This window comes from Mastigoproctus giganteus, chromosome 3, assembly GCF_048544385.1.
Source record: "Mastigoproctus giganteus isolate SK-2022 chromosome 3, ASM4854438v1, whole genome shotgun sequence".
In the NCBI taxonomy this organism is placed as follows: Eukaryota; Metazoa; Arthropoda; class Arachnida; order Uropygi; family Thelyphonidae; genus Mastigoproctus; species Mastigoproctus giganteus.
The window spans coordinates 23,863,669-23,884,057 of NC_143577.1; the positions used below are offsets into that span (position 1 = coordinate 23,863,669).

A 20,389-nucleotide genomic window follows, 5' to 3' on the forward strand; every position below is an offset into this window, starting at 1 on the left:
GCCAGTGTTCTCTCCAACCATTTGTTGTCCATAAATTTTCTTTACTCTGTTTTTTGCCCTTGTACTTCTGTTGTACTTACACCTATCGCTTTCTGGGTTTTTCCACCTTGATCTACAGATTTCTCTACATGACCTTTAGTTATAGAGATATCTCAAGGACATATCTATTCAGTCTCTGGCTGATTTGAAGGCAGGTTACTAAATTCTCCCTGATATGCTATAGGACACAGCTGCTATATAGCACTTCCAGCATAAAGTGTACAAATGATCACCATACCGAGGCCCCGAGTGACAAGCGATTTTCTCTGCAATATATAAAGTGCTCTTTCCAAGCGATCAATTTTCAGTTCTTTTCCAGTGACTTTTTCTCTCTGATTCACTTCAAGTGGTTCTGTGCTTAAATAAAAGGAAATCTACCTTTCTTTATTTACTGAGTGTGTGTGTGTGTGTGTGTGTGTGTGTGTGTGTGTGTGTGTGTGTGTGTGTGTGTGTGTGTGTGTGTGTGTGTGTGTGTGTGTGTGTGTGTGTGTGTGTATATATATATTAATTACTAACAAACTAAAAAGTCTAACAGGTCTAAGAAGGTAAGGATGTGTGTGTGTGTGTGTGTGTGTGTGTGTGTGTGTGTGTGGCTGATGCTATATAAGTTTAAGCTTACTTTCTTGAATCATTTGTCACTATTACTGCTAGGTCCCAATAACAGTCGTAAGATATGGTACAACATGCTGGTAAACTAACCGTGAATGTCAAAAACGGAGATGGCCATTACCTTCCGCAAAAGCTACAACTTTTGCTTTTTTCGGTGTTGCCGACAATGTAAACTTCCAAACAGAGCTCTGTTGCTTATTCACTGGGTTGAAATGATGAAGCCATGTCTCATTCGCCATTATCACCTAGTGCAGAACCTTGCCATTTTCAGTAACCATCCATTGCAGCTCCACGCGAACTTGCTGTTGCTCAGATGTGAGTAGTCTTGGAACCCAGCATGCAAAAACTCATGTTGTATGCAAATGGTTATGGAGACTACTGTGAGTGCTCCCTTCTGATATTCTCAACATCTCTGCCAGTTGCCTTACTATTATACAACAATCTTCTCTCACATTTACCAGAAGCAGTGTGTATGGTTTCTATGGTGACAGCATTGGTTGAATCACACCCATCTTTAAACATTCAAACCAACTCCAAACTGTGCTATATGGAAGCACAGATTCGCCTTAAGCCTCTTTTAACATTTCATACACTTCGGCTGATATTTTCTTGAGAGAGAAACAAAATTTAAGAGCAGCATACTGTTCCTCACATGTCACTTCCTCACATGCATTCCTTTCTTGGTTACTACATACATACATCACATTGGCTGCAATCGTTGTTACGTAGGCAAAACTGAACAGGCATAAACTTGACAAATTGCCATTGTCATGAGTCAACTGCACATGCAGCTGTTATGTGATGCAGCTTGGTTTAGTCTTAAATTCTGCAGCCCACTAGAAACAGCAAGCACTATGGTCCTTTATGAAAAATTATGATCATTCTTTATTGTACAGCCTTAATATTATAATTTAACTTATAAAAATGTAGATTCACTTTATTAAAACAATAATAACATAGCCAAAAAAGAAAGCGAAGTATTACCTGTGTCTGATCAATTGAGTCTGCAACTTTTATGATTCCATCCAAGCATTTTGTTAAAATAGGAATAACCTGATGATGAATTTCAGATGTATGTTTTATAAAATTCTGAATACAGACAATTCTCCTTTCATCCATATCCTGAAGATTCTGTAACACACACAATATTACAAATAAAATAAAAGTCAAATAAAAACAAGTTAATGAACAAGTTAATATATTAGCAAATAGTACATTCATGATTTATATAAAAAAGGCAAAAAGCAATGACTTCTATGCATGAACTTAGAACATTTTGTTTCTATGCATCTGCTACAGAGCATGACAGCAAACATAATATCCAGTGCTTCAGCTGTAATATACGGTATACAGATAGCCTATGTGATATATATGCCATAAAAATAAATAATAATTGTCCAATTTTAATGAAATTTGGGAAGGCTCAAAAAAATTATTCTAAAAAGAGCCAAATAAAATTTTTTTATGAATATCCATACTAGGATTTATTATATGCAGGTGCATATACATGGTGAAGATGATAGACACTTTATGCACATATGCTAACGTGTGTTTATATTGTGAAAGAAATTGTTTCCTATAACTGAAAAGGTTATTGTGTGTTATAATAAAGCAGTGGTTTCCAAACTGTGTGCCATGGGAGTTTTCCAGACTAAGGCAATCCTCCTACTGGAGCAATCAATTTCAATGCTATTTTTTGATCCTCCAACACAACAACCAACAACCGGTTTCAAATTTTCTGTACAGATTGACAGGTCAGCCCAGTCTACTGCACACATTCTCTAATGGATTTCTTAGGACTTTGTGAAAAGCAACTTGTATCAGACTGGTGTTCTCATCTGACATGTTACTCCTTTCGGCTTAATGCTGCAAGGGCTGTTGTTTTGTTTGTTATTTGGTTTTTAGGAGCATTAGCAACTAAGGCCATATTGCTCCGGGGATATGCGGTGGTCATTCCCTGACCTTTCCGCATCCTCCGTATTTGGTGGTAAAGGGCTCGAACCCCGGTCTAATCAAGAAGTGTGTGCTACGCACTGCTGCTCCTGCCCACCTGGCTACGGAAGCGCCGTTGCAAGGGCAGCTTAGGCCATAATGCCCCTCATCTGATGGAAGTACAGTCTACCACCACACCTATCAGCTATGGATCTCACTGTTATTAGTTATTCATGGCAACATTTAATGGTTTCAGAACTTAACTGTTGCATTCCTTCCTTGGTTTCTACATACATACATCACATTGGCTGCAATCAATCGTTGCTATACCAATGATATTCAGTTGTTGGCATGCTGACATGTTATCAGATGCTGTCAGTACTTCATACTTTTCTGAGATATCTGTGTTTAATTACTTACCTAAAATAAAAAACAAAAACAAAACAAATGTAGAATTTTAAATGCTTCAAATTCTCTAATAAACAATTTTAATAAATATTCTGTGTTTTATGCTCCTACAGTAACATTTTAAATATAGGTAGCAACTCTCTGATCACTCTGTATATAGATTATACAGAGTGAACAAGAAGCAAAGTTTTCTCTTCAAAATCAAGTTTGGATTGATTAATAATTGTTTTACAACTATTGCAAGCTTTAGTATGGGCAGAAATGGAGCTCAAGATCTGATACAAGCCAGCTGTAAAATGCTACATTCTTATCTTGAACAACCTTAGCACATTTATTGGAAAACCAAGGTTTAGATGAAGGACAAGATTTTAGGGTGGAATAACGAACTTTGTCCCTATATAAATAATTTCATGGACACGATTTGAGAAAATAACAGGATCAAAAAGTTTTAAAAAATCCTTACACCTAGGAAAACAAAAATAGAAATCACACACATCAACCTATTTTGTATTCTTAGAATGTTAAACAAGGCTGAGAATGGCCATGAAGGATAGGCACTATTGCAGAAGAGACCACAAAGCTGTAATCTAAGATACCTAGAGGACAACTAACATTATCTGTGTACTCTGGAGTTGTTGGTGAGGAAAAGATCAAGAGTGTTGAGTGTGTGGTTTTAAGATTTTCTGGTAGATAAATAAATAAGTTGTGTAAAGTTATTAGTAATCACAAAAACCTCAGCATCTCGTCCAAGCGAGTCCACATAACTAGAAAACTGAAGCCAGCTAGAGTTGTGAACATCAAAATCACCAGGTACAATTACTTCGACCTTAGGAAAATTATACTAGAAAAGTAAATTTTCAAAGAATTAGGTAGGTAGTTTTCTCTCTGACTGCTCAGTGTACAGCTTTGTATTCTAACTTCTCAACTAATGCTGGTGTTCCACAAGGTTCAGTTCTCTGTCTCTCTTCCATTCTCTATCTCTTGTATATCAATGACCTTTTTCTACTGACTGGAAATCCTACCCACAGGTGTATAAATGATGAAGCACTATATTCAACTTTCCAATTTGAGAAATCTTGAAGAAAAAAACAGTTTCACCCTCTCAAATATTACATGTCAATCTCCAGGCAACTGTTTTCTGTTTACTTCAATCCTTTTAAAACCCAGTGTTATTTTACTTTTTTTGCAAAAAAAAAAAAAAAAAAAAAAAAAAGAAGCGTACTGCTCATATGCTCATCTTCAATGGCACTCAGATTTCTACACTAGATCACATATCTCTACTGAGAATTATCCTCAGTTCTAATCTCTCTTAGCAACAAGCACATCACCAATATTGCTGCTTATGCATTAAAAAAAAAAAACTGGGTTTTCTTTAAGCTCTAGACATTATTTTTCTTCTAAACAGCTACTAATTGTACAAATTTCAAATCATCCTACTGTGAAATATTGTTCCTAGATATGGAGTGGTGCCCCGAAATCTCAACACATACACACACACACACACGTGTGTGTGTGTGTGTGTGTACGTTGCCCAAGATATTTCCTTGGGCAACGTTCTTCTGAATTGGCATCTATAATTATACTGCTCTCTTCCAAACCAGCCCAAACATCTACTTCAACCAGTAAACATCCATTCACTGTAACTCCAACCTTACAGAACTATTTCTACTTTCACATGTATCCCTTCTACTCCTGTTCTTTGGAAAAACTTCCTTTGCATGTATTTCCCAAAAATTATAATCTACAGAAATTCAAGTCTAACATCACTGATTATCTTCTGTCTACTCAACCTTTGATCTATGTATGATACTATAAAGGATGGTCAATAAGTATTTACCCTAAGTTGAGCAATATTTGACTTGGATTTGATATTATGTACACATATACCACCAAGTCTCATATGATAACACTTATTTGTTTTTATAGATCCATCGGTTATACTTCTTCTCAATCTTCTCCAGCATACCAGCTCTCAAGTGTATTCATGACTAGTCATAAATACCCTGAGAGGTGGTATGCTGGAGAAGGCTGAGGTCCAATCCATTATAAAATTTCTTCATTTGAAAGGTAAGGAAACAAATTCATATGAAGATGAAAGTGAATTGGTGTGGACAAAGCAGTGTACACAATGATTTAAGAAAAGGAAGCCCATCTCAGCCATAGACCCTGCAATTGTGGCTAAAGTGGAACAGCTAGCCACTGAAAACAGATGACCTGTGACCATAAATTTTACAGTGAATGAAGTGAACATTAGCTGAGTCAGTTTACACCATAATGTATGAGTTCATGCATATGTCTAAGGTGGCAGCCACCACCTCAAAAGCTCCAGAAAGTGTTTGGCACAATTGTTGGAGCTTTGTAGAGTTCTTCACAGTTGTTGGAGCTTTGTAGAGTTTTTCACAGTTGTTAGAGCTTTGTAGAATTAATGTTGTTTTTTGACAGAATTATGATGGATGAATGCTGGGAACATCGCTATGACCCAGAAACAAAACAGATGAGCAAACGATGGAAACATTCATCTTCACCAACTGTCCAAAAAGCCAAGGTTCAAATGTGTACCACCAAGAACATGTTGCCAGTCTTCTGGGACTCTAAAGGAATCATCCTTACAGATCATCTCCCAAAAGGCAAACAGCATCATTGAGAAGTACTACAAAAAACTCCTGGGAAATTTAAGAGAGACTATCAAGTTGAAGAGACATGGAAAGCTATCCAAAGGTGACTGCCTCATAGCCAACAATGCTCCTGCTCATACGACTGCTCTTACAATGGATTTTGCAATCAGTAGTGGCTTTGGCTTTGAAAATCTGTAGCACACACTTCATTCTCACAACTTCTAACTTTCAGACTGTTTCCTCTTTCCTAAAATGAAGAAATTATTACATGCCCACAGATTTCAAAAAACTGATGAGGAGATAATTAATGAAGTGGAAGCCTGGTATTTTGCTCAAAGTGAGGAGTTCTATTCGAGAGGCCCAAAAGAGCTTATCCACAGGTGGGGAACTTGTAGCTCTAGAAGGCAGCTATATAGAGAAGGATTAAATTGCTAGCCAAGTTTCAAATTCCTAATGGAAATAGTTCTAGGCAAAGTATTTACAAAATAATTATTTTTATTGATTTTGTAAATACTTATTGACTGCCCCTCGTAAGCATTAAAGGTTCTAATGCATTTCATGTTTGGGATTTCCATAAGCAAAAAGGATGCATGCAAGTTTTAAAGTCTAAGCAATATCAGTGATGTATAAATAATTGCTAATTTTAATAATTTTTATTATTTCATGTATTTTATCACTTTAATGTTGTTCATTTACGAACAACATTAAAGTGATGGAGGCTTTGATGAGATGAAATTAACATGATGCTTATAATTTAGGCTCTAATTTTCTTGAGCTTCCAAAAGAAACTTTCAGTGACTTCACTTGCATGGCTTGCAGCTTTAAGTTTGCAATACACATTAATAATTACTTCTGTTTGACACAATAACTTATTATCTTTAACAAATTAATTAATCTCCACTTGTTGTAGTTGCCATTTTAATAAGCACAAAAGTTTATTGTCCATTCATCTCTCAGACTGTAACAGTTTAGATGCTGTTGATGAGTACAGAGACATACCATTTAAGTTTTGAAGCTTGATTTACAATGACAATGATCTGTCCTTTTCTAGACAATTTCTTATACATGTACATGTATAAGAGGTTATTGTTTCTAGACAATAACATGTACTCTTATATCACTTACTGTGATGCTACATTTTAAAATTGTTCTTCACATTTTTCTGCACTTGCACAATTGACAATTGGCATCATCTTAGAGTCCAAAGATATTTTTTTTTCATTTTCTTATCTTACTTTGCAATCACTGCTTTGAATTCACGACGTTTACAATTGATTTTGTTCACGACTGATTTTGAATGATTTTGATCATAACTGAACTTATTTTTGTGATTGAAGACCACTCCAGTTCCAGATGTGAGGATTAAATGCCAGTATATACAGCAGTTACATGTAATCTGTACTGTAACTGCCAATGTAAACTTAGTGCACAGGCTTAGAATGACAAGTATGTGGAAATTTTGTGTACAAGGATTGGAATGACACTAGCCACATTCATTTGTTGAAATGAATGTTGTTGAAATGAATGTGGTAAACATTCATTTCAACAACATTTCAAAAATTCTCATACAGATCAGCATTAACAATATGAGAAAGAACACATGTGCAAATGCCACTATTCACTCAGAAACAGGTGCATGCTGATTCATAGTATAAGCTATTTCTTTGGGGAAGAAGTAGCAGGGGAGATCTGTTCAGTTTTCAGAAAGCGACCCTTATCAGCAAAACAATGTTGTTTAAGGCATAGTGCTCTACTTGTAAGTCATGTTAAATAGGAAATGTCCTTGATCAGAAACAATTTCCAGATAAACTGAGGCATCCAAATGTTACTCCACTGCATGCCACCCACATCTTTATACTCCCACCATAAGCCTGTATGATTGACATTTGGCATGATGAATCCCTGGATTTGCACTGTTTTCACAATATTGCAGTCCTCCATCAGCATAAAAACACTAGGAACTAAGATTTGTCAGACCAGGCAACATTTTTATAATTCTCCACTGGTCAGTGCTGGTGTTCCTGAATCCACTCTATTGGGGTTTTTTTTTTTTTTTTTTTTTTTTTCTGACAGGGGTAGAACCCATTTCAGTCAATGGCTGTGATACTCCATCTATGACAAGGTATGAGTTGTGCATTCTGAAATGTCTCTTTGGTTACCACTGTTTTAATGGGTTGCTATATGATTTGACTGTCTATAGCCTTTCTTTTATCCAACATAACTATCGGTCCCGCATCAACGAACTGTTTTCAACGACACAAGTGCCATGTGAACAACTGGTTATTGGATCAATCTCGATACATCCAAGACATGGCCCTCTGTAGCAGTCAGTCAGCATGACACATTGCTATCTGCCACTTGTTTGAAGAGGTCTGGGTTTGATTCCCATCGACGACTGGAGGAATTTCTAAAGCCATCTTCATTTGAGGGAGGTGGTCAGCCTGCACATCATACAAATCAGCTTGTAAAGACGTGCGTGCACACACACACACACACACACACATGGAGATATTATTAGCGACATATACGCATACACCAGAAACAAAGTGTGCAAAAACCCCAGCAGGGTTGCGGGTTTTCGAAATACTTATACCAGCACATTGGCTCTAAATACCATGACATGTTCAAAGTCACTTAAATCTTTCATATTGCCCATTCCACACTACAGAATTCCTGTGTATCAGCACACATGCTATGAACACAGGATGCTGTTACTGAAGGAGTACTCTACTTTGTGAAAGGGTAGGTACCTAACAAAGCAGCCACCCAACAGTAAGGCATGAGGTTTTCATAAATAACAAAGAAATTTCAAAAATAAATGGGAATACACAAACTAGTTTTATTAAAATAAAAAGAGCAGACAACTGGTAGAATTGGTTATTGGACCAATCACAATAACCAATTGTATCAGTAACTTTTTTTTTCTTTTGGGAAAACTGTTAACTTCATAGAGATTAATAAAAAAAAGTCAGAGGTGTTATCAAGGAACTAAGTAAAATATGCATATTTTGTTTAAAAAAAAAAAAAAAATTAGTTATCTAACTTTTTTAATTAACTTTATAGCAAATAGGGAAGCACTATGATCCTTTTATTTTTATATCTGTGCACATCTATATAATAAATTTCTTTAAATAAGTCAGAAGCAACACATAGAACATGAAAGTTTACTTATTACTACTTTGTAACTATAATGGAAAAAAATTAGAAGTGCATTAAATTAAAGATATATTTACTTTAATTTTTAAATGTTTTCTCAGATATATATTAACAATTAAGTAAATATACTTCAAAAATAATACCTGAAAAACTTGAGGCATTAGTTCAGAATAGTGCTGTCTTTGAACATCATTTGTTTTTTGCAGTTGATTGGCATATTCTGTCTTACTTTCTTCACAAGCTTGAGTTTTCATTGTACTAATAATCCTAGCCTGATGATTATATAAAAAAAAAAAAAAAAAAAAAGAGAATTAATTTATACACAAACATGCACCAAATGCTATTATGTTAATCAAATTTTATCAGTGAACTCTTAAAAAAGTTGATCACAGAATGCAATCATAGTACTAACTCATAACTTTTACCATTCTAAAATACAGTCGAACTTGGTTATAACGAGCAAGGAAATAACAAGATCATGGCCGTAATGATTTTAAATTATGCGTATTCCCATACAACTGCTCACTGTTTATAACAAGCGTACTACACGTATATACCATACAAATTTTGGCAAACTATGCAAACATGTAAACATTCTTAATTGCTCAGGTAGTCGAAAAAAACCTCAATTCTTGGAATAGACAAAAATGAAAGACTTAGCTTTTATGACCACCTGCATCGGATTAGAGGCCGGTTTATGATGTAACCTTGTCCTTTGTTTACAGATTGTCTTGTATGCACTGAACCATAAATTTATTTCGGGACTTCTAAGAATTTTGGAAGCGATGATTGTTTGCATGCAGGTCACTTTACTGTCATTTTAAAGTTAAATCAGTTAGAAATGAACCCTTCCTTCGGAAACATGTCTACTAACAAAAGAAAGTCTCTCTCAATTCGTGAAAGAGTCGAAATTATTCATGAGTTAGAAAGTGGTGCAAAAAAAACATTGAAGTGTGTAAAAAGTTTTCTTTGTCCTCATCAGCGGTATCGACATTGTGGAAGAATAAACATGTTTACATATTGGCAATGGAAAAGAACATAACCGAAAAAGGAAAAAAAAATAAAAATTTAGAAAGTGCAAGGTTACAAACGTAGATGAAGCATTGCTTCAATGGTTCACTACACAAACAAGTGCTGGATTTTCAATAGACGGTCCAATCTTGAAGGCTCAAGTGGAAAAATTTACTAAACAATTTGGATGTGATGATTTTGTATGTAACAACGGTTGGCTGGATCGATTTAAAAACCAAATACAAGCATATTAATACAAATAATATGTAGGTATATAATACTATTAATTTTTTTCTCTCTAATATTTCTTTTGTTTTTTGAATATCTTTTTATAAGTTATTAAGAATTAAGAAAAATAGGAGGTAGATTTAACTCATCACTGATATAGTGAGTAATGGTTATAATGAGGAAATTTGAATTGATATTTACAGAAGAAAAACCCTTTACGTCAATGAGAAATTATGGGAGTGAAGTTGAAAAAGATTTATTAATGATGCTGAAATTTCACATTTTTATTTAATGAAAAAACTTTCGATCCTACAGGCCAGTAAGGCTGCTGGGGTTGATGGCATATACCCTATAATCTTAAGGGAGGTGGCAAGTGAGTGCATTCAACCATTGTGGCTAATTATGAGGGCATCACTAGACTTGGAAATGATTCCGTTGGATTGGAAAAGTGCCACTGTATCTCCAATACATAAGGGCGGTTCTAAGAGTGAAGCGGGAAATTACTGGCCAGTTAGTCTAATTTCAGTAGTTGGAAAATCATGGAGAAATGATCAAGGATGAAATTCAGGATCATTTAGATAGAAATGAATTCTGAAGGATACCCAGCATGGTTTTGTAAAGGGAAAATCATGTTTAACTAATCTGGTTAGCTATTTTGACAGGGTCACTAAAGAGCTGGACTTACGGAATAATTTTGACATTGTTTATTTGGATTTCAGCAAGGCATTTGACTCAGTCCCACATGAGTGGTTACTTTATAAGCTGGAATAGATTCGAATCACAGGGAAAATCCTTAGATGAAGAACTGGATGGCTTCAGTGTAGGAGGCAGAGAGTTGTGATAAATGGTTATTCCTCAAATTGGGTTGACGTAAGAAGTGGGGTTCCCCAAGGATCACTATTAGGACTACTGTTGTTTTTAATTTTCATAAATGAAATCGATGGAGGGATAGAGGGCGTGATGTCTAAATTTGCAGATGATGTAATAATTGGTAGAGTAGTTAATGATCACCGGCAAGCAGAGCTTCTTCAGAGTGATATAGACACTCTTCAGGAACAATCAGAAAAATGGCAACTATGCTTTAATCCAGCAAAAGTGTAAGGTATTGCACCTGGGGAACAGTAACCCCAAAATAACTTATACACTTGGCCAAGCTGAACTAAAGCCAGCAGTGGAGGAAAGGGACTTGAGTATTTTGGTAAGGTCACACGTGAAGTTCTCCGAGCATTGTAGACTGGTTGCAAGGAAGGCCCATGGTGTCCTATTGATGATTTACTGAACATTTGCTAGTAGAGATAAAGATGTCATAATTCCATTATATAAAGCTATTGTTAGACCACACTTGGAACCATACAGCCAACATGCTTGATCTTTTTCTCACAAACAACCCTTCTAAGTACATGGTCGAAGTGAGTGGTCATTTAAGCACCTCAGATCACAACTTGGTGATTGTCTCTTCTCCAATGGAGCCTTTATCTCATGGCTATTCCCAACGTCATATTGTTTGGCATTACAAGAATGCAAAACGGGATTACCTGCAAGATTTCTTTTCTTCTTTTCCTCGGTCGGATTACTGTTTCAAAATTTATGATGTCAACGTTTGCTTATATCGAGTCAGTGAAATTATTCTTGTAGGAATGGAATCCTTTATTCCACACTCCACTTTAAAATCTCGTCCTTTATCCAGACCTTGGTTTTCCAATAAATGTGCTAAGGCTGTTCAAGAGAAGAACATTGCATATCGTAATTGGCTTGTTTCCAAATCTTCATTTTCATTTTCTGCCTACACCAAAGCTCGCAACAATTGTAAAGCAGTTATTAATCAGTCCAAACTAGATTTTGAACAGGCTAAGAGTAGAAAACTTGCTTCTTGCCCTAATGGTAGCCGAGCATTCTGGTCTCTTGCCAAAGCTATTGGCCGCAACTTTTGCCCATCTCTGCTCCCACCTCTGTCAAAACCAGTTGGTTCATTTGTCACGTCAGCCAAGGATAAAGCTGACCTGCTAGCATCCCATTTTTCTTCCAACTCCTGTATTAATGATCTTGGTAAAACACCTCCCACCATTCCCAACACGCTCTAAGCAATGCCTCCCGTGGTCTTCCGTCAAAAGGATGTCAGAAGGATTTTGACGAATCTTGATGCTAAGAAAGCTCCAGGTCCTGATGGTATTTCTCCATGTGTTCTCAAAATCTGTGCTCCTGAACTTACTCCTGTTCTTTGCTCCCTTTGTTCACTATCTTATTCCAAAGGTGTTTTTTCCTTCTGTTGGAAATTTGCTCATATCCAGCCACTTCCTAAAAAGTGTGACAAATTCCTCCCATCCAATTATCGTCCCATTGCAATTACTTCTACTCTTTCTAAAGTGATGGAAAGATCAATTAACCGCTAACTCTTAAACTATCCAGAAAACTTCCGTCTGATCAACGATCGCCAGTATGGATTCCGTCAGTGTTGGTCCACTGGTGATATTCTGGCTTATGTTACCATATGGAAAAATTCAATGGAAAAGTTCAGTGAAACACAAGCAGTTGCTCTTGACATCTCAAAGGCTTTCGTTCGTGTTTGGCATAAAGGTCTTCTAAACGAGCTTCCATCTTATTGTTTGCCAACTGTTTTTTGTAATTGGTTATCCAGTTTTCTCTCTGATCGCTCACTGAGGGTGATGGTAGATGGCTCTCTGTCTTCTAACTTATCCATTAATGCTGGTATCCCCCAAGGTTCAGTTCTTTCTCCCACTCTTTTCCTCTTGTATATTAATGACCTTCTTCCATTGACTGGAAATCCTATCCATAGTTTTGCCGATGATAGCACATTGCATTCACTTTCCATTTTGAGAAACCTTGCCCTGTTCAATCAGCTTCAACTTCCTGAATATCCGCTACCAATTCCTTAAATGCCAATCTCCATGTAATCCTCCAGTGGAGCAAAGACAACTTAGTTGATTTCAATCCTTCTAAAACTCAGTCTTGTCTTATATCTCGCAAAAAGGATTCTTCTGCTCCTATGCTTATCTTTGGTGACACTCCAATTTCTAGGCAAAATGATATTTCTCTTTTGGGGATTACCCTGACTTTTAATCTCTCTTGGCACAAGCAAATTACAAATATTGCTTCCTCTGCATCTAAAAAACTTGGTTTTCTCTTTCGCTCTCGGTGTTACTTTTCTTCGAAACAACTGTTCACTCTGTACAAATTGCAAATCCGCCCTACCATGAAATTTTGTTCCCACATCTGGGGTGGTCCCCCCAAAACCTCTCTCAGGCAACTAGATTCCATTCAGAAGAGAGCAGTTAGGTTAATTAATGACTCCTCTCTAACAGAGTCTCTCCACTCGCTTTCTCATAGACGTACTGTTTCTGCTGCATGCCTCTTCTACAGATACTTCCATGGGCACTGTTCTTCTGAATTGGCTTCTATAATTCCTGCTCTCTCTTTCAAAACAGTCCGAACACGTGCCGCCACCAGCCAACATCCATATACCGTCTAACTTCAAACCCACAGAACCAACTTTTCATCTTCCTCATTTATTCATTCAACTGCCGTTTTCTGGAACAACCTTCCTTCATATGTATTTCCTGAAAATTACAGTCTACAGAAGTTCAAGTCTAATGTCAACAAATATCTTCTTTCATCTTCTCAACCTCTACCCCAAGCACAGTACTAAGTACTATAGGTTCTAATACCTCTCGTGTTTGGGGTTTTCATAAAAAAAAAAAAAAAAAAAATTACCAGCTGGAGACGTTGATTCTGGCAACATTATTCAAAAGGTAAAACTTGCTGACGTTATGCCTGTCCCCTCCCTATTTTTGTAATTATATAATTTTGAAATTTTTGTAATTGCGCACTTTTACAATTTTTCCTGCGCATGAGATTAAAAAAAATTGAATAAATAATTCTATTTACACGTTCATCGAACATTTCTTTTTTGTTTCAATCAAATTCAGCAAGCATGGTTGCGAGTGCTGCATAAGTCTTTAGGGAAATACTGACTTACACAGAGTTCCATGAAATGCAATCCTTACGTAAGTCGGGGAGTGCCTGTATATATATTTTTTTTTTCTTTCTTGTTCCTGAAATTAAATTGCAGGCCTCATTATAAAGCTAGGTGGGTTGTGTGTGTGGCCCAGCTATTTTGCCCATTGTTCCTTTAAATTATTTCTACAGGTTGGCCACTAAATAGTTGACCAAACCAAAACTTCTGGCTAAACTGAAAGAGTTAGCAGGTATGTTAAATCTCCCACAAATCTTATCAGTAGTAGAAGGTTATGCTCAGGGGAATTCCTGCCAGAGCGAAGCCCTAAATATTCTATGTTCAACTCTACCAGGATGATGCTTCCTTTCAATTTTTCAGAGAATCTGGTTCAATTTTTTTTTTTTTTTTTTTTTTGTTAGTTGTTGGCGCATTGGCTTCTGTGACCATATTGCACCTCCCAAGGTGTTTGCATTTTCTATTCTAATCCAAGCCCAAGGCAAGATTCGAATCCACGACCTTTGGGTTGCCAGGAAGGCACTTTACCCACCCAGCTAGCCCGGTCAGCTATCTTGTTCAAGGAGGAGGTGCTATTCATATCAGAAATATATACATCAGTCTTCTGCAATGAAAATTCTAACTCAATTTATAAGTACCCTCTGGCTAAGATGGGTAAATTCACTGACAGAGCTACAGTGAATTCTCAGTTAATGATAAAGACAAAAGTAAAACAGCTAGAAGCTGCTATTTTTTATTGGGTTTTAGGGACATCAGCAACTTAGACCATATTATGTGATATCATATATAAGCTTGCTTTCTTGCATCATGAGCCTTTACTAATGCTAATCATATACTTGGATTTTAGGAAAGCTTTTGATACTGTTGCACATGGAAGACTACTGAACAAATTGGAGCAGTATGGCATTAAGGGCAAATTGCTGCTATGGATAAAGGGATGGTTGAGCAGGAGAAGACAAAGGGCAGTAATCAATGGGCACTGCTCTTCATGGACTGTTATTAGTGGAGTCCTCCAGGGTTCGGTGTTGGGCCCACTGTTGTTTTGTATATTTATCAATGATATTGATGAAGGTATATCAGGCGTAATGTCCAAGTTTGCAGACAATACAAAGGTTGGCAGGGTTTTAATGACACTATGCTACTGCAACAGGAACAAGATATGACTAAACTGAAAAAGTTGAGCAGATGGGCAAGAGGTGAAGTTTAACACTGACAAGTGCAAATTATTGCAAATGTATCAACTGTGTGGTCCTACATTCAGGGTGGCAGAGAATGAAAAGGGTCTGGGGATAATTGTGCAGTCAGATATGAAGTTTTCTGAGCAGTGCAGACAGTCTGCAAGATTAGCTCATGCTGTCTTGTCATTGATATACAGGAATTTTTCTAGCAGGGTTACGGAGGTGATTATTCCTTTTTATATAAGGCAATGGTCAGGCTACACCTTGAGTACTGTATACAGGTCTGGAGACCTTATTTTAGGAAGGATGCAGAGCTGCTGGAACAAGTACAGAGAAGGACAACGAGATTAGTGAATGGAACAAAGGGTTGTTCTTATGAAGAAAGGCTTAAGTTCTGCAAATTGCAGCTACTGAAGACTAGACACCTGCAAGATGATCTGACTGAGGTGTATAAGGCCTTGAATGGATCGAGCAGGCTCAATGCTGATGGGATTCTTCCTCTTGCTCAGATTAAAAACCTGAGGGGGGGGGGGCATAGATTCAAACTGAGGAAAGACAGTTGTAGAACAGATGTGCAAAAATTTGCCTTTAGCCAGAAGTTGATTGCTGGAAAAAACTTCCATCTGTTGTTGTGGAAGTTGATATCTTAAATAAATTCTTTTTTATTTATTTATTATTATTTTTTTTTTTTTTTTTTTTTGGCTGATGCTGTATAAGCTTGCTTTCTTGCATCATATGCCTCTACTAATGCTAATTTGCATATGTTGTAAGATGAAAAACCCAGAATAACTCATGTGAAAAATCCTACTCCCTCTGCCTGAGGCAGGCTAACTACAACTTCTATTAAAGAGGACTTTAAAATTCCTCCAGTTGTAACAGAAATCTAATTAGACCTTTCCAAATGTGTGACAAGTGGCAAAACCACTATACTGCCACAGAGGACAAACTAGAAGCACAACCTCTTTAAATATGACAATATTAAAAGAGAAGTTTAAGAATAAAGAGTCAGTAAATGCATGAATGGTTACATAATCAGTCAGCAAGGTGAAATCAGTCAATAACAGTAGTTATCATAGTCAAGCAAATTCAATATGCATGAATCACATTATATCATCATACTATTGAAATAACTGTTCATTGCTTATTTTACTAATATATCAAATTAAAATCTTAGTTGATTATATCATCAGAGAATTTAAAAGAACTGATGACATTTCTGTGATTTTACCTTTTCAACTTCAGCTCTAGATAAATTCAAATCGGCATCAGCTTTTTGGTAATTTTCTTGAGCTTTTTCTGATTCCTTAAATGCTTTTTCGTATGATTTCTTTACCTGGAGTAAAGACAATTATAATTAGTTACTGATCATTTAAAACAACTATCAACTAATCTAACTCAACATCAAAATAAAGAAAAGACAACGAATTTGATGCCAAAATTTCAAAACAAATAATTTCATTTAGATCAACAAGATTGCAACTTTTCTTTCCTGACAAGTAGAAAAATAGTATCATCGACAAATGGTTGTAATTTAAAGTTGATAGCAAATTACCTTTGTTATTCCGATGAAATAACTATCATCTATTGCTTTGTCATAGATACAAATGGATACAAAGCTTTTTTCTGAATCAAATTTGAATCTGTTAAATTTAGGGAGTTTATTAATAAAGATGTGGTATTTTATTTCAATGCAAGCATTGACATATTATGCTAATAGTACACTGCAATATGCTCTGTTTGTCTTTAACTAATGCTCAATTTAGGAAAAAAAAAAAAAACATTATCCACAAATTGACTTATATTACTAATATTGTTTTAAATAACAGTACCAAAAAGAGGTGAATTTGCTAATCATTTAAAAACTCAAAGGTACCACTGTGACTCCTGGTTCAGGATTTAATAGTCATTCATCAGATGGCAAGTGACCTCAATTAGCAACTGAATGTCAAATGGTGAATAATGTATCAAGTCTAAACAAGCAGCCAAGTGCCGAGTGAAAGTGCAACTTCAAATTGAATATGTTACAAGAATGTAGTAATAGTATTCACCATATAGTGCAAGGAAGCTGCAGGCTTTTGCTGCACTACAAGGGGAAAAAAAGTAGATAAGAAAATACAAATTATGTGCTTCCCTCCTCACACAGGTAACTATCCAGTTGACCTTTCAATTTATTCGAACTGTCAGCCTCAACTACCTGCAAATTTATTTTCCTACAATTCCATTAAATAGTTCTTTACATAAATTATCAAGTCAGTCCCTGGCAAGGCCATCTCTGCTGTATGGAAATGGAATATGAACCATTAACCCTAAGATAAAAGAAGTAGAAATGAGATATGAAACAATAACCCTAAGATAGAAGCTGGGGATATGAAATTCCTATGCAAGACAGTGGATTTATTCTCAAGAATAAGAAAACAAAGCAATAACATCTGTAAAGAACTCAAAATTGACTAAGTGATGCACAAAGTACATAACCATTAACAAAAGTGGACTGTAAAATGGGCAATTTTATACAGTCAGCTCTCCCTATAAGGAACACCACTGGGAGATCTTCAGATTGTTCCTTATAAAGGGAACTGCTATGTTTTTGTTTTTTCTTAGTCTAGAATACCAGTACAATGTTTATTTTGAAAACTGAATATATTATATTGTTTCAAAGACAATAAACAAACAAAAGAAACAAATTTTTTAAGAATATATTGAATAGCTTTATTATTGCATATATAATATGTATAAACATACAATACAGCTTTATTTTAAAAAATACAGTGTGCTATTTCTTAAAAAAAGTCCAAAACCATCAACTGACGCATATAAGAACTTTCTCTATTCACTCACCATAAGGACAACAGAAGCAGTACGTATGTATATATCTCATGGGTTTAAATTAACTATATAATATTTGTGTAGATACACCACAGTTTACCCATAAATTTAACTACATACATAGCGTAAAGGCATTGTTTAATTTTATCTCATATTGTGGCTACCTTCACAACGAGATACCAGGTATTGCACTACTTCGAATAAATAACACTTCTCTCTAGTAGAGGAGGCTACTGTTATTTATTCTCAGTGGGCATCGTCACCAAGATGCATTTCAAAGCTTGCTGGCTTACTCATCGGTGGGTGGGTGGGCAGGTACCCTGATAATGCAAATATTAACTTTCCAACTGTGATGGCATGTTTGCATTATCACCGTACCTGATTTGGTGGTCATTGGCTAGACCAGGTTTCAAGCCAATGACCACCAAATACGGAGGATGCAGAAAGGTCAGGGAATGACCACCGCATATCCCCGGAGCAATATGGCCTTAGTTGCTAATGCTCCTAAAAACCAAATAACAACAATAACAACATTGTGAGGTAGCCACAATATGAGACAAATTAAACAATGCCTTTACACTACGTATGTAGTTAAATTTATGGGTAAACTATGATGCATCTACACCGATATTATAATATTATGTAGTTAATTTAAACTCATATCATATTATGCCATGTGCATTTAGTCTTTAAAAAATGAGATATATACATACGTACACATACATTCCTTATAGTGAACATACATTTAAACCTCCTTTAAGCATTCCATTCCCTGGGCCTGAGCCCATCCATGGTTAATGTCTTAAAGGGAATAATGTTTCAGAGTCTTATAGAATTCAATTTATGAACTAAAATACGATAACGCAACAAAACATAATTTAAACATCCAATTAATCCAAATCGTTGTGCCACTTAGCCTCTCGTAAGAAAAATCTATTTTGACATATCTATAGATCTTAATGAAGAGAGTTACCATCCCTTCCTCGGGGAGGCAGGCTTCTACTATCTAGCATACTTCTTTTAATGAAAACCTTTTCCACATATTTATTGAAATATGCAAACATTCTTTTATCTGCGAACATGATATGAAAGGTCTCCTTCTCTAAAGTTCCCAAGGACAAACTAAGTTCCATTCTATACTGTGTATAATTTACACAGTGCAACATTATATGTTCTGAAGTCTCATTTTGCCCGCAGCTACATAAGCCATCCTCTCTCAACCCAAGCTGAAATAATCTCAGAGAGAGCCCATGACCAGTCAATAAAAAGGTGGCATGCAATCCAAATTGCAGCCACACTTTACTTTTATTTACTATATCTACTTTAGGTAGAAACTGATACGTCTGACGACCCTTGTCAGAACTATCCCATTGTATTTGCCACATCTGCATTATTTCTTGAGTTATCCTGATCTTTTCTAATTTAATATCAAATTTAGTATAGATTTTATTTACATCAGGACATGAAGATATTCCAAAATATGTTTTCCTTATATTTCTTTTTGTGAAATATAATAATCCAGATAAAAGGACATTATACTGGGCAGGGACTCTCCCAGAGATAACCTGCAAAGCCTCTGTCGAGACCGTTCGACACGCTCTAGTAATCGCAAGCAAAGCAAATCTTTGAGCTTGCAATAGATATTTTTGAGTTATCTTAATTGGTACCCTATGTACCCAAGCTCCAGAGGCATATGTGACTATAGGGATAAAAAGACATTTGTATAATAAATTTACTGCTCTTCCTTTAATTCCCCAGTCAACTCTTATTACCCTCCGGAGCTTAGCATAGAGAGTACTTATTTTTTCTTTTAAATAACGAACGTGTTCAGTAAAAAATAAACGTTGTTCAATTTTCAAGCCTAAATATTTAGTTGCTTTTACGTATCGAACGGCATCGCCCAGAAGCTTCACGACAGGGTGACGATTTTGGCTTAACCGGCCTTTCAGTAACATCTGGACCGTTTTTTCTTTTGAAATTTCCAACTTATACTTCTTGGTCCAGCATGCAAGATCATTAAGCACTTCACTTGCTCTATCTTCAATCTGTGATCTCGCATTACCTTCTATCAATAGGACCAGGTCATCTGCGTATGCAATTTTTATAACTCCAGGAACATTCACATTTAAAAATTCATCAAAGACGATGTTCCAGGCAAAGGGGCCAATCACCGAACCTTGTGGACATCCCCTAGACATATCCTTAACAATTTGAGTATACTTAGTTTTAATTACAATTTGTCTATCAGAAAAGTAACTCTTAAATACATCATACAACTTATTTGAACACTGTGTCTGCCTAATTCTATACATTACTCCTTTCCACCACAGTCGGTCGAATGCACCCTTAAAATCGATAAACACACCTAGTACATATCTATTCCCATTGCTCTCTACACA

At 36.0% G+C, this 20,389-nt stretch overlaps 1 protein-coding gene across 7 annotated transcripts in view; it reads right to left on the reverse strand.

The window, feature by feature from the left end:
* The window catches only part of LOC150087802 (formin-binding protein 1-like), a 260,095-nt gene that overhangs the window by 126,177 nt on the left and 113,529 nt on the right, over positions 1–20,389 (reverse strand). For all 7 annotated transcript variants that reach the window (XM_090370428.1, XM_090370427.1, XM_090370425.1 and 4 more), the window contains exons 6-8: positions 16,393–16,497; positions 8,903–9,031; positions 1,633–1,779 (exon numbers count right to left, since the gene is read on the reverse strand). In XM_090370428.1, the coding sequence (XP_090226554.1) occupies positions 1,633–1,779; positions 8,903–9,031; positions 16,393–16,497 (381 nt within the window). The remainder of the gene's footprint in view (positions 1–1,632; positions 1,780–8,902; positions 9,032–16,392; positions 16,498–20,389) is intronic.